Genomic DNA, 13,600 nt, shown 5'->3' with positions numbered 1-13,600 from the left:
CCGGCCGGGCCGTGAGCTTCTACTTTTATTTCACGGTTTATGCGGATGATGGTGATGAGAGAGACGTTCAATCAATGGGTCGGGCGTTGATGAGTTTTGCATTTGGCTTTTTGAATGAGGACAGTGACGGGGATGAGTGTCCGTCCAAGTCCAGGCAGCAGAGCCCAGCTCCAGGCAGCCCGGGGACACTTTGCCAATGAACGCACAGCAGGCTTCTCAATTGGGAAATATGTACAAGTACATCCACTTCGACACAGATGTAGATGTCCGGCGTTGATGCTCCGTGCAAACGGACGAAAAGTCAAAAAGAGGATGGTTCTGCTCCGAAGCAAGCTCCCGTCAGTTCGCATCTCCGGCTGGTGGCGATGATCGGCATACGAACCGATCATGAACTGCTTTTTCATGCTGTTTCCGCGCCAACGACCGTTTGCAGCGATGATCTCATCTCTCCTCCAGCCATCCAGCCTCGTGTTGAGACAATGACCCCGTGTTCCAACAATTGAAGAAAATACGAAAAAAAATGGTAAAAGATGTTCCGAGATGAACTTCTTCAAGTAACACCACTCGATCAGATGTCCGTGTCTTTGCAAGAGTTCATGCTAAGACCACCGGATGCTTATTCGAGAGGCGGGGAGGCGCGTCGTCGCGTCATGAACGCGACACATGGTCAGAGCTTCTGTTGGCCGACGAACCACCGTCGACAGGTCAAGGATCCCTGTACTCCGTAGCTCCCACGATCAGTGTGGCGGGGATTGACATGATTGACATGGTGTTTGAGAGGTGTTTTGCTTCTTCTCAGTCGTTAGTTTGATTCTTGATAACTATTATGTATTCCTCGGTCTTGTTTTCTTTCGTGGTCTTCAAACACCTCGTTGTTTCATCTCTTCTTATGTTTTTCAGAGGGACCGTTGGTCAATTGAAGCGAGAAAACTTGGATCCAAGGTTGCAGTTGCAGACGCATCGCATCGCGGGGAACCTGAAGTTGTTGTGCGTCTCGGCCAAGACCAAGCTCTACCCTGGGCAACCCTGGCGGTTGCCGTGTGTTCTGTCGCTTTCTGTCGCCTGCCCGGCTTTCCACCGACCGGGGCTTGTCCCGCCTCACCCGCCCGCTGCTGGCGTTGGTTGCCCCTGGGCCCCTTTCAAACCTAACCTGGCTGCCCCCCAAGGCCTGCGGCCGCAGCTCTTCTCCTGGCCTCCTTCGCCTCCACACATCTGCCACCCTGTTGCTCGTTGCATTCCTCTCGCCGACTTTTCCAGCCACAACCCACATCTGAGACGCGACAGGTCCCGCCATTCGGATTTTCGTCGCGAAAGCCAATCTCTGCGAACACGTCTCGACAGCACTTAGACGACATTTTTCCACTTTTCGACTCCCACCCGCGCCGCGCTTAGTTGGAGCTCTAGCGTCCCCCCGTCTTTCATCGCTCGAAACTCGATGCACGATTTCGACCTCTGTCTGCTGCGAATCATCGACGTACCTATCCTGTCGCGCCAACACGACACAGTCAACCGGAATCTGCAGGGGGAGAGGTTGAGGAGTTTGGATTGTTGAGCATGAGCCGACATCACTGATTGCCCTCACCGAGCTACACGTCGCCGTGTCGCCGTGTTGCCGGCTCTTCGCGCTCCAACACCCCCACTGTAAACACACCAACATAGCTTTACCCAGCGACAATACAGTAACCATGGATTCGTCCACCCTTCGCCTCAAGACTAGGCCGCCCGTCGAAGACGAGATCGAGAACTGGGACGACGAGGATTTTGTTTTCGACGGCGACGAGCTGGCCCTCCCATCGCTGTGCAATTCGGCTGTCAACATCTCATCCAATCGCCGCGATTCGCAATCATCCTTTCGTTCCGACCTTGAATCCGTTCACGGGGAAGAGGAGAAACAGGTCCACATACCAGATAATGACGAGAAAGCTACCCTCGACGCCATCGCCGCCGCCGCCAAGGCCGGTATCCCTCTCCCGAAAAATGTGCCACCATCTGCCCTGATGGGCGGGACCATCAAGCGCCTGGGCTGCAGGAAAATCAAAAAGATCATCCAAGAAGACTGGGTCGAGGATCTCGTTATCCCCGATGGCCAGGCTTTGCAGATTAAGACAAGAGACAGTTCGCAGTTCCCCGAAGTCCTCCGCCAGGTCTCCAACTCGGCCCAACCTAGTCCGTCCAAGCCGCCACGAGACTCCCTGTCTGGTCTGTTCGAAGAACCCAAGGAATCCAAAGACCCCAGGTCCACCTCCTCCAGCTTCATCGATCTGGAGCGCTTCCGCGACAATGACGACGACGACTTCTTGGGAGACGGCCTTGAGACCATCAAAGTGTCTAAGAGACGCCAGATGCCCAAGCCACTCTCGCTAATCACGCCGCCAACGCCACAAAAGCCCGAGGCTGTCGATGCCGATGATGATTTCGAGAAGGATTTCGAGCTCCCGGAGGATGGACAGTTGAAGCTCTCAGCGAAGCGAGACATCCCTAAGACGCCTACCTTTGCTTCTTTGATGGACGATCTCGAATGGGCCGAAGGTAGTCTCGGCACAAGGTTCGGTGGCACGCGTCGCGAGGCTTTGTCGACGCGGAGCTCGTCCGTGTCTGCCTTCAGCCCCAGCATTTCTAGTTCTATTGCCGAGAGTGAGGATGAGTTCTGGGATGGGCTGGTCCTTCCCAATGGTCCCTTGGATTTCAATGAGCGCCTCAAGCGTCGCCGGCAGAGCCATTCACCGGCGCGCATCCCAGAAGAGACCATCAAAGAGGAGTCTGCCATCCCAGAGCCACCAAAAACAACCCCAGTATCCAAGGAGCAGAAGGAAGAAGACAAGGAGGATTTCCTGGATGGACTCGAGATTGGGGACGGGGAGATTTTCGATTCCAGGAAGCTCACTCTCAACCGCAACATCCAAGTCAAGACTACACGGCCTGCCAGTCCGGCCAGACCCAAGGCCTCCGTAGCCCTCAAATTCACCAACAAGCCCGTGACTACGCCATCGCGGCTCCCACGGCCTATGGCGTCGATGAGTTCGATGGTGGGCCACGAGAGGTCTCATACCAAATCGTCGCTGGAGCCCGTTTCCGAGAGCGGTGGCCCGATACAGCGGTCGTCCCATTCAAGGCGATCTCTGTCTCGCATCGGACACTCGGCCCATTCTTCAGTGACAAGCCTTAGCAGTACCGGGACGACAGCAACAACCGTGTCTTCGACTAACACGGTCGGCCCTACGACACCGAGGCGGGAACTTGGCCAAAGGACGTCCCAGGTGTCTCTGAGAAACAACGAACCCGCCGGCAACACCACCACCGGCACCAACTCACTTCGCATGAAGCGATCGCTGCCAGGGATGCGTTCTCAGCCAGCTCCCGCACGCAGGATACCGGCGGCCATGGAGAGGTACGCACGCCCTCCGTCACGGACAGAGTATCCTCGGCCGATCACCATGCGTCCCAAGACGCCCGTGGAGAGGGCCCGCACGGCAGAAAGCGCTTCGGCAGGCACTCGGAGGCCTAGTGTGCCATTTTTGCCGGCTGGGGCGTCGGCAAGCCAGTCTCACAACGTGAACGCCAAGGCATCCGTCCGGTCATTCCGCCGTCATGATTCCGAGACCGCCATCGATTTCCGGCCCAACTCGCGCGCCGTGTCTCGGTCGGCGATCCGGTCGCCTAGTCCGCGGGTCTATCGCACGATCGAGAAGACGCCCGACGGGTCCTGGAGCAAGCTCAGCATGCCCAAGCGCGTGCGCAATTTCGGGGACGGCCACGAGCTGGACGCGTTTGACGACCTGCCGACGTCGACCCAAGCGGAAGCCAAGTACCTCAAGCAGCCCGTGACCAACCGACCGCCTACTCGCGGACGGGCAACGCAGATCCCGCAGCAGGACCGAAACGTCACCCCGTCGCCGCGCACCCCTTACTCGCGCGTGGTCGACACCAACGTGCCGAGCTTCGCTCGCGATACTGCTGCTAGCCGCATCGCACGAGAGACGAATCTCGCGCAGCGCAATCCCTCCGGCGTGATTGCACCGCTGACGGCGCAGCGCCTTGGCCAGCTGTCGGCCAGGAACACGTGGAATTCTCCCGGAGCGGGAGGGTCACTCAGGGCTAAGAAGCCTAGGAAGTCGCCGCAGTCCAAGCCGCATTTGATCTCGAATTTGAATCCTCCTCGGGATCGAAAACGTGAGTTTATTCTATTTCTCTACGTTTGTCCATACAGAAGTCTAACCCCCAACCAGAGGTCAAAGGCATGTGGTACAATCCCGAAACGTTCCGATGGGAGGGTAACGACCACGCGCTCAGCGCCTTCGACAATGTCCCGGCGTCGTCCCCTTCGACGGCCTCGGTTCCGCCGCACATGCTCCGCGATCCGCGCGAAACAGCGGCGGCGGCGGCCGTCGCCACCCCGCGCCCTGCGCTCATCACCAACATCGGCGCCACCAAGGGCGTGCAGGTGGTCGGCGGTATGGTGTTCGACCCGCAAAACATGTGCTGGCTCAAGTTGGCGCCGGCGCGGAGCAGGACGCGCTCGGACCGGAGCGACACGCTCGACGGGTTCAACGGGTTCGAGGGCGAGGAGGATAGCGACGAGGACGTGTTCAAGGATATCCCGGACCTGGAGGAGCGAACGGTCGCGTCGAGCGATGACGGGCGCGGCGGTGGTGCAGGCGGTGGTGGCGGCGGCTCGGGCAGGATGAGCGATGTCAACCACCACCACGAGTGGCCCGTCGGAGAGGAGTTTGACGTCGGCCCGGAGTTTGTCCGACGCCAGCGCGAGGAGGAGGAGAGGTGGCGCAAGAAGTGCAGTTTGTGGCTCGAGGCGAGCAGGGTGGATAGAGGGGATGTGTGGAAATGGGCTATCAGGGATATTGTGATGGATTGAAGAGGAGGGGAATAAGCCCGAACCCAGCCGGGCTCTTTTTTTACGACATGAGTATTGTTCAATCAAGGTTTCTGGTGGTGATGATAGGGGGGAGGGAAAGCTAAAAAAAACAAGGGACAAGCGGCACACAGGGTGTTTCATGGGCCAAGGATTGGGTTCAGACCGCCTAGGCCGTGAGCTTTGTGTCTGCGCGGATGGATGGATGGGTGGGATGGACGACATGACCTTTTATGATGATTGATGTGATGACTTTAGACACGATAGATGAGTTATGACCTTTTCCCATAGACGGTTATGAAGGGATGGATGGAGGGATGGATGGTTTGGTAGTTCAGCCGGACACAGGTGGGGCGCGTTGGGTGCTTTTCGTAACTTGGTGTTTCTGGTATGACAATATATCCGTATGAGTGTGTTTAGGTAGAGTACTTATTTGACTCAGGTGTGTTTGGTGATCCTGTTGTGTTTTGGTCTTGGTGTTGAGCCGTTGCAGCAATTTCGATAAGATAACGTCCCCACCACGCGATCGAGGGGCGCCAAGCCCGGCTCCTGCTGCCGGTGTGGGGCAACATCGATGGTGCTCGGTGAGCTTCCAACACCGTCACGGAAGTCGCATGCTAGGTCGACCTCCTCCGGCTGCCACTTTACCTTACCTCAGTCAAGTCCACAAAGCTTCGAAATCTCAATCCAACTCACCATCCCACGGTCAACCCCAAAAGCACAATAAGACAGCGACCATGGCGACCGAAGTAGCCTTTGCCAAAACCTTCCTGGCCCTCCTCGACTCCAAGCCCCAGAAGCTGCCCCCGGACTACGTCGAGGACCGGAAGAACTACCCGGCCTCTTTACCGGTGAGTTTGCTTTTCCCCCTTCGCTCTCTGTTTGCGTACAACTCCTCCATAACCCACAGACCAGAATAGAACTAACACATACCTTGCTGGCCAACAACAATAGTACATCCTCCCCCGCCACCCTTCGTACAAACCCTTCTCCAAACTCCGCCGCATCTCCCCCTCCTCGGAAGACGACGCCTCAGCCACCACCACCACCGCCGCCGCCTCCTCCTCCTCTGAGCCTTCCAACGCAAACGACCTCCCCACCGCCCCGGCCCAAGCCCCTCCCACCAACCCCGCCGCCGCGGCAACCGCCAAGGTTGTCCTCCGCTCCCCGCGCAATCCCAAACTGACCTACCTCGCCGGGCCGATCCCGCTGACGACGTCGCTGGGCGAGCTCAAGGCCAAGGTGGCCGAGGACCTGGGCGCGCCGGTGGGCAAGATCAAGTTTTTGGAAGGGAAGAAGCCGGTCGGGGATACCAAGCTCCTGTCGGATATTGTGTCTGCTGAGGGGAAGGATGTTGGGGAGCAGGGTGTGGTGGAGGTGGAGTTGGGACTGATGATTCTTGGTGGTGAGGCGGTGGTGAGGAAGGGGTTGGGTGAGGTGGTGGATGTTACGACTACTACTGCTGCTGCTGCTGCGCCGCTGCCGGTTGGGGATGGTGGGAATGATAAGGTGGAAGGTGGTGGTGGGGAGCCGATGGTTGTTGATGAGCCGACGACAACAACGACGACGACGGCTGCGGCGGGACCGGCGGATGTGCTCAAGACGGATGCCTTCTGGGACGATCTCGGCGCGTTTCTGCGTCAGAGGGTTGGGGATGAAGCGGTTGCTGGGGAGGTGTTGGGGGTGTTTAGGGGAGCTTGGGAGGGGAGGACAGCGTAAAAGGTTGGTTGAAGGAGCAGCATGAAAAGTCGGGTCAGGTGTGTTAGATACTCGAGGTTGTTGAAGAGACGAAGGCTTACGTGTGGTCCTGCGAGGAGGGTGGGAGATTAATCCGTCTAATGGATATGAGATATTATGAATAATCGCGATTGCCTAGGCGGTGGATGTCATGATCGCGTACTTGCCAAGTGAATAATACCTATTCCCCGGGTAACGTAGATAACGGTCTCCTTGTGAACTACTACAACCTGATCCACTAAGCATCCTCAGGACGGGACGTCGACCGAAAAGACACAGAAGAGCCTGGGCGCCAGTACGTAGGTATATATCGCCAACGACGCCACTATTATCTTCCTCTGCCAGGTAGTCAACCACCTCCCTACCTGAGATTGAGACCATTCGAGATCCTTGATGGAGACGGGCCCTGTACTGATCATGTCCAAGATGCCTATCCTCTCTGTACCCACCAGGTGATGAGCCAACCAATTCCCGTCCTCAGCATCCCACAACCTGCATCATTCCCCGTCCCTGACGCAGACAACCTCAACCAGCACAGCAAGACGGGCACCGTGGCTTGGCTAAGTAGGTGGTTTGGCGTACGGTATCAACGTATATCATCTTAAGACGGCCTCGTCGGGCAGGTATTCCAGGGAAAGAAACCCGTATTTTCAGGAGGGTTGGATGGAAGAGCCACTCAAGACGAAAACGACAACGATGACGACGACGACGAAGAATGGTTCTGTCTTGCCTACTTGGGCCTACAACAGGGAAGCAATACAAGACTGACTGACTAAAAACCGACAACCAGCCAACATACCAACAACAACCAACCAACCACGAGCAAGCGACAAACTAGAAACACCCCACAACGGAATGTACTAACAGTAGGACGGACGGATCGATCGACATTGGGTACCTTATCGGTGGGTGTGGTAGCAGCAGTATTAGAAGCAGCAGGGGGGAGAGTTGGAGGTAAGTTACTGTCATGAGAAGCGAGGGAGAGTAAAGGAACTGTTCGGAGGGAAGAGAGCGAGAGAGGGTAGCGGATGTGCCGGACAACGAACACAAGCAATAACAGCTCAACATCTCAATATCCATCCCATCCAAGACCCAACCCTGGAAAGAAGGAAAAAAAGACAGAGGAGGAAAAACCTTTCCGTTTTGTTCTTGTCTCTGTTCGTGGTGCATGTGCATGATGACGATGTGCGTGCTTGCTGCGCGTGTCCTTGTCCTTGCTTCAACACTCCAAGAGCCCAGCAGCAGCAGCAGCAGCAACAAGAGCATTCCCCACCACCACCAAACCACTTCCGCCGGTGGACAAAACACCTCTCTGTATCCCTCACACACACACATACACACAAACCATACTCTTCCTCCCTCCCTACCTCTCTCTCGCACTCAAAGTAGAAAGGAGGCAGGGGGCGGCGAGTTCCTCTCTTCCCTATCCCTCGGTCGCTCGCAGTTAGACAGCAGCAGTGCCCTTGCTGACGGTCTTGACCAGCTGCTCCCACTCGATGTCATCGGCGTCGTTGGCTTGCACCTCGGCAGCGAGACCCGGGAGGGCACGCTTCAGGGCCTCCTTGGAGGAGGCGTAGACCATCTTGGCCTGTGATGTGGGGGAAAGGAGTCAGCGTTGGTGCTTCCAAAATCGAGGCTGAGGGAAGAGGACGGGGTTGTGAAGTATGGATGGGGGCAAGAAAAACAAAATAACAAACGTACCAGGATGCCAGCATCATCCGGCGACCAGGCGATGAAGGTGATCTTGTTGCTGCAGGCGGTGGAGGTTAGTTTCCAGGACCGGGCTTGTGTCTTGTTCCCTTGAGGAAGCCGCATACCGAGTGCCCTCGCCTGACGCGAGGTCGTACTGGACGTCGTAGACAGCATATCGGGGACCCTTGCTCAGCGCACCCTGAATGGCAGCAAGAATAAACGCGTCAGCTCCATCCTTTTTGTCTCCCCGCCACGGCATGGCGGGTTCGACAGCGAAACAACACAACAAACAGGGACACGCATACAGTCTTGGTCTTGGACTGAGCATTCAGGAGCTTCTCACGGAAGTTCTCGTACTCGGGGCCATCCTCGCTGGTGCTCTCGACGACAATCTCCTTGTTGTCGTCCGACAGCTTGAAGATGACGTACTTGTACCTCTTGTTGAGCTTGAGGTCGTTGTAGGCTGTTACGCACTCCTGGTTGACGGTGGCACTGCGAAACGATTAGCGCCTGAACGTGGGGAGCTCGCTCTGTGCATGTGCTTATTATGTGCTCAGTTGCTTGGGTTGGGTGTGTGGATGTCCAATCTGTGGTGGTGCATTTCGCGGTGCGGGGCAGCAGCAGAGGCAGCAGCAGCAGCAGTGGGCGCGATGCGGTGTACGGTGTCGGAGGCGTCAGAGAACCATCGCGCCGAACGTCGGTGTTTGTGCGCTCATGGTTTCACCGGCGAGGCCGACAGTAGCGAAAACAACGCAGCGAAGAGGATCGCGGTCGGCTGCGAGGAGCAGGATCGGGGGTTGGTCGGAGGGAGGGGAGGGGGGAGGCACTACTAACCCGGATTGAGACTGGAGAGCGAGAGCAGAGTCAGCAAGACGGTCGTCGCCAGAGCCCAACTCAAAAGTCCATGGACCCAAGGGGCGCGGTAGAACGGGAGCCAAAAATGGGAAAAACGCACCATTGTGATGGTGTTTGTCGCGGGCGGTCGACTCGGGGAATGTTTTGTTTGTGTGGTTGAGGTGGTGTTGTGTGTTGTTCCGGGGAAGAAAAACAAAAGCTGCCCGGGCTCTCTTCAGCTCGCGTGCGCGGGAGGAAGGCGGGGAAAAAAGAGAACTGGACTGGGCTGGATGACAGGAGTCGAAAAGCAGCTGCAACTGAATCGGGCAGGTCTTGCACCAACGCGTTTGGCCGTGGCGCACTCGAGCGTCAGCAGAAAAGACTCTAAAAAACGGTTTTGTCTCTTGTCGATGACGACGACGACGAAGCAAAAATAATAAGTAGATGGCAAGATGAGAGAAGAAAGGGGGAAAAGGCGGCAGCAATCGATGAGAGCGGGTCCGACGTGTCTCCTTGTCTTGGTTGCCAAGCAGGGCAGCTAGGTAATAACAAAAGATCCGGAGCAAGGTACTAGCTCGTCCCCGTCGGGCGGTTTGCGCGGCCACTGCTCAGTTCCTAGACAAGGAGAAGAGACATGGAAACATCAAAATGACAACTCTTCAGTCATCGATTCGTGACCCTGACAGCGCAGCACAGCCTTGACGGGAGCAAGGCGACAGCGGGCCGAGGTGCAAGCCCAAGTCATGGCGTTGTGATGATGGATGATGGTACGGAGTAGGACTGTCCCGTTGTCACGGTCCCGTTGGGAAGACTTACAGCTTGGATTGTATGAGCACCAGCCGGCTTTGTCGTTACCGATTCCTCGAATTGACGAAATCAAGAAAAGAATAGTTAAAACAGCCAGCAGAAAATTGAAAAAGGTCTGACAGGTGCCTGATAAACTTCCCAGAGGAGGCTTGTTGAACACACCAAAAGGAGGCGGGGCGAGGAGGGGAAGCTAAAGTCAAACCCCAGCAGCAGCAAGACCTGAAGCGATAAAGTCGTCCAATTGCGCCCAAGACAGGATGGAGGGGTTGCGAGAGAGGGGGAGGGGGAGGGGAACCTGGACGGGCAACCCTGGGCTTTGGGCCAGGGACCCTGCCCAAACACAAGCCACAGCCGAAACCGGGAAATGGTGGGGCTCTGGTTGCCCCGGCTCCCGCCTTCCCGCCTGCCGCCTTCCACCTGAGTGGGATGTCGATGGGACGACGACGGGAGTCGCGGGGCAACAAGTTCAGGGGCATGCAAGAGCGGTGACCAGCCAGTCCAAGCCAGTCGCCAGTCCAGCCCCATCGCCCAACAGCACGAGAAAAGCAACAAAGAAAAATAAAACATCTGAAGCTTGTCGGACATATCTGTGATTGTTGTGATTGTTGGGACCCCAAAGGCGCGTCAGGCTGAAAGATGGCGGATTCATTCATGTCCAGTCATTCACAATCCGGCCTGTGAGAGGCGCATTTTCAGCCCACCTCATCCCACCTGCAACGAAGCAAGGCCGCGACTCTGCATCGTTCAGTCTGGGCTGCTTGACGCCTCATCGCTTGAGCATTGCCACTCAGCATGACCACTGCATAAACGACATGACGAATCCAGTCTCACGTCCACATACAACCATCATCAGTCATGATCCTGAGGCAATGCTATTTCTCTACTCTAACCATCTCGTCGTAATGTACAGATAGATCCCTTGTCCGTGCCGGGATGTGTCGTGTGTAATATGGCTATCGGGGAATTGTTGTTATGAACACAACAGAGGAAAGGCAGAGGGGAGATGAAGAGGGAGATTTTACATGGTGACACATGACACGCATTTATACACAGTCCGAAAGAACACCAGTGACAAAAAATGCACCCAACCGAGTCGCCGCCGTACATGAAAAATTCATACCAGACCCATCGCCCCAATGACACCTTTACCCCCCAAACTTTTTGTTTTCCGTTTTGAATCATCAATGTTTTACATCATACCGCCCATGCCGCCCATGCCACCCATGCCGCCCATGCCAGGGCCCTTCTCCTCGGGAGCCTCGACGATGGCCACCTCGGTGGTACCAAGGAGCGAAGCGACGCCCGAGGCATCAATGAGACCCGTGCGCACCACCTTGAGCGGGTCGAGGATACCGGCCTGGATCATGTCGACGTACTCGCCCGTGGCGCTGTCGAAGCCCTTGTTGAAGTCGTTGGCGTACTCGTCCGTCAGCTTGCCAATGACGACCGAGCCCTCGAGGCCGGCGTTCTCGACAATCGTGCGCGCCGGCCGGGTGATGGCGTTCTTGATGATGTTGACACCGAGCTGCTGGTCAAAGTTGGCCGGCTTGAGGTCGTTGAGGGCGTTGCACGAGGCCTTGATCAGGGCAGTGCCGCCACCAGGGAGGATACCCTCCTCGACGGCAGCGCGGGTGGCGTTGAGAGCATCGACGAAGCGATCCTTCTTCTCGCCCACCTCAACCTCGGAAGCGCCGCCGACCTTGATGACGGCAACACCGCCAGACAGCTTGGCAAGGCGCTCCTGCAGCTTCTCCTTCTCGTAATCAGACGTGCTCGGGTCGGCCATGACGCCGCGGATCTGCTCGCAGCGCTGGGCAATGGCGTCCTTGCTGCCCTCGCCGTTGAGGATGATGGTGTCCTCCTTGGTGATGGTGATGGAGCCGGTCGAGCCGAGCATGTCGGGCGTAACCTTCTCAAGCTTGACGTCGAGCTCGTTGGTGAACACGGTGCCGTTGGTCAGGACAGCCAGGTCACCAAGGATCGACTTGCGGTTGTCGCCGAAGCCGGGGGCCTTGACGGCCGCCACCTCGAGCTGGCCACGGAGCTTGTTGAGGATGCACACCGCAAGAGCCTCACCCTCGAGGTCCTCGGCGATGATGACGAGCGGGCGGCGGAGCTTGTTGGAAATCTCCAGCGCCGGGATGATGTCCATGGCGTTGGAAATCTTCTGCTCCGAGAGGAGGATCAAGGGCTTCTCGAACTCGACCTTCTGGGCCTTGGCGTCCGTGATGAAGTAGGGCGAGACGAAGCCGCGGTCGAACCGCATACCCTCCGTCACCTCGAGCTCATCCTGCATGGTCTTGCCCTCCTTGACGGTAATGACACCCTCCTTGCCGACCTTCTCCATAGCCTTGGCAATCAGGTTGCCGATATGCTTGTCGCCGTTGGCCGAGATGGTGGCGACCTGGGCAATCTCGGCGCTGGTCGTGATGTCGCGGCTGTGCTTCTGGAGATACTCGACGACCTGGTCGACCGCGGCCTGGATACCCCGGCGGAGGTCCATGGGGTTGCAGCCGGCAGCGACGTTCTTGACGGTCTCGGAGAAGATGGCGCGGGCCAGGACGGTGGCGGTTGTGGTACCGTCACCGGCAATCTCGTTGGTCTTGGAGGCAACATCGGCGAGGAGCTTGGCGCCGAGGTTCTCGAACTTGTCCTTGAGGGTGATGGCCTTGGCCACGGTTACACCGTCTAGTCGTCGGTGTCAGCCTCGCATGTTCCTCGGGTCTGTTTCTTCAAGAAGGGAGAGGGCTGGCCTGGCGCAACTCACCCTTGGTGATCTTGGGAGAGCCAAAGCTCGACTCAATGAGCACATTCCGGCCCTTGGGACCAAGGGTGGTGGCGACGGCCTTAGCGAGGGTCTCGACACCATTGAGGAGAGCAGCACGGCCCTCAACACCGAACTTGAGCTCCTGGATGTGTGTCAGCCGATTCCTGCAAGTCTGACCCAGGTCTGCCGGGGGAATGACATACCTTGTGAGCAAAGCGAAGTTGCTGGGCGGAGCGGACCCGGGCGGCAGCCAGCGGGGAGCTCACAGCTGCCCTTGTCAACGCGCGCTGCATTGTGTCTGAGGGATTAGAGGATTAAGGGGTATAGAGGAGAAAGACGGGGGACTCTCGGCTGGGTATCACAAGCAATTGGAGGAATCGTGGAGAGGACACGAAGGAGAATGGGAAAGGGAGAGAAGTCGCAGTTATGATGCTGGGAGTTTGTCTCTGAAAAAAAATTCCCTAGTTTCCCAAAGGACTGGCCCGAGCTTCCACGGCGCTAAACCTGATACGGGTTAGAGCGGGGCACCAATCCCTGTCGGAGTTTCTGGAATCATCGGCACTCCGCAGTCCGTTCCGGAGCATCGGCATCAAGAAGTCAAAAGAAAACGGTCACAAAATCAAAGATGAAACTGCAAAATTTTTTTTTCGAAACTCAAGAAGGACTGGATGCTGCGATTTGTTGAGTTTCTGCCTCTTCCCCCTCTTTTTCCAATCACATGAATGTGGGCATGTGAGGGGTTCAGTGCTGAGATGCGTCCCGGCCAGTCCCCGATCTTGGCAAGACGTCAACCCGGAGCACTGGACGGAGACAAATCGGCTTGTTCGGCTCGGCTTGCACCGGCCCGGAGATGCGGATCTTTCACACCGCGCTCTCACCTCCGGCCGGACCACAAC

General features: G+C 57.0%; 4 protein-coding genes across 4 annotated transcripts; 2 read left to right on the top strand and 2 right to left on the bottom strand.

Annotated features, from left to right (window-relative positions):
* Positions 1 to 1,685: 1,685 nt before the first annotated feature.
* On the top strand, positions 1,686 to 4,870 carry VTJ04DRAFT_8998 (uncharacterized protein; the record flags this gene model as incomplete). Its single annotated transcript, XM_069367495.1, has 2 exons — positions 1,686 to 4,170; positions 4,227 to 4,870. 2 exons carry the CDS (start codon positions 1,686 to 1,688, stop codon positions 4,868 to 4,870), a joined length of 3,129 nt encoding a protein of 1,042 aa, XP_069215819.1.
* A 734-nt stretch (positions 4,871 to 5,604) lies between these two features.
* VTJ04DRAFT_8997 (uncharacterized protein) lies at positions 5,605 to 6,586 on the top strand (the record flags this gene model as incomplete). Its single annotated transcript, XM_069367494.1, has 2 exons — positions 5,605 to 5,718; positions 5,822 to 6,586. 2 exons carry the CDS (start codon positions 5,605 to 5,607, stop codon positions 6,584 to 6,586), a joined length of 879 nt encoding a protein of 292 aa, XP_069215818.1.
* A 1,462-nt stretch (positions 6,587 to 8,048) lies between these two features.
* VTJ04DRAFT_8996 (uncharacterized protein) lies at positions 8,049 to 9,254 on the bottom strand (the record flags this gene model as incomplete). Its single annotated transcript, XM_069367493.1, has 6 exons — positions 8,049 to 8,192; positions 8,306 to 8,354; positions 8,422 to 8,495; positions 8,602 to 8,788; positions 9,131 to 9,141; positions 9,252 to 9,254. The coding sequence occupies 6 exons, from the start codon at positions 9,252 to 9,254 to the stop codon at positions 8,049 to 8,051; spliced, it is 468 nt and encodes a 155-aa protein (XP_069215817.1).
* Positions 9,255 to 11,126: 1,872 nt separating this feature from the next.
* Positions 11,127 to 12,997, bottom strand: VTJ04DRAFT_8995 (uncharacterized protein; the record flags this gene model as incomplete). The annotated part of the gene is made up of 3 exons (XM_069367492.1): positions 11,127 to 12,625; positions 12,705 to 12,846; positions 12,908 to 12,997. 3 exons carry the CDS (start codon positions 12,995 to 12,997, stop codon positions 11,127 to 11,129), a joined length of 1,731 nt encoding a protein of 576 aa, XP_069215816.1.
* Between the last annotated feature and the right edge of the window lie 603 nt (positions 12,998 to 13,600).

Source organism: Mycothermus thermophilus (genome assembly GCF_041956435.1).
Source record: "Mycothermus thermophilus strain CBS 625.91 unplaced genomic scaffold VTJ04scaffold_6, whole genome shotgun sequence".
Classification (NCBI taxonomy): domain Eukaryota; kingdom Fungi; phylum Ascomycota; class Sordariomycetes; order Sordariales; family Chaetomiaceae; genus Mycothermus; species Mycothermus thermophilus.
Note: the sequence above shows the minus strand (reverse complement) of the source record. Positions and strands in the feature narration are given on the sequence as shown.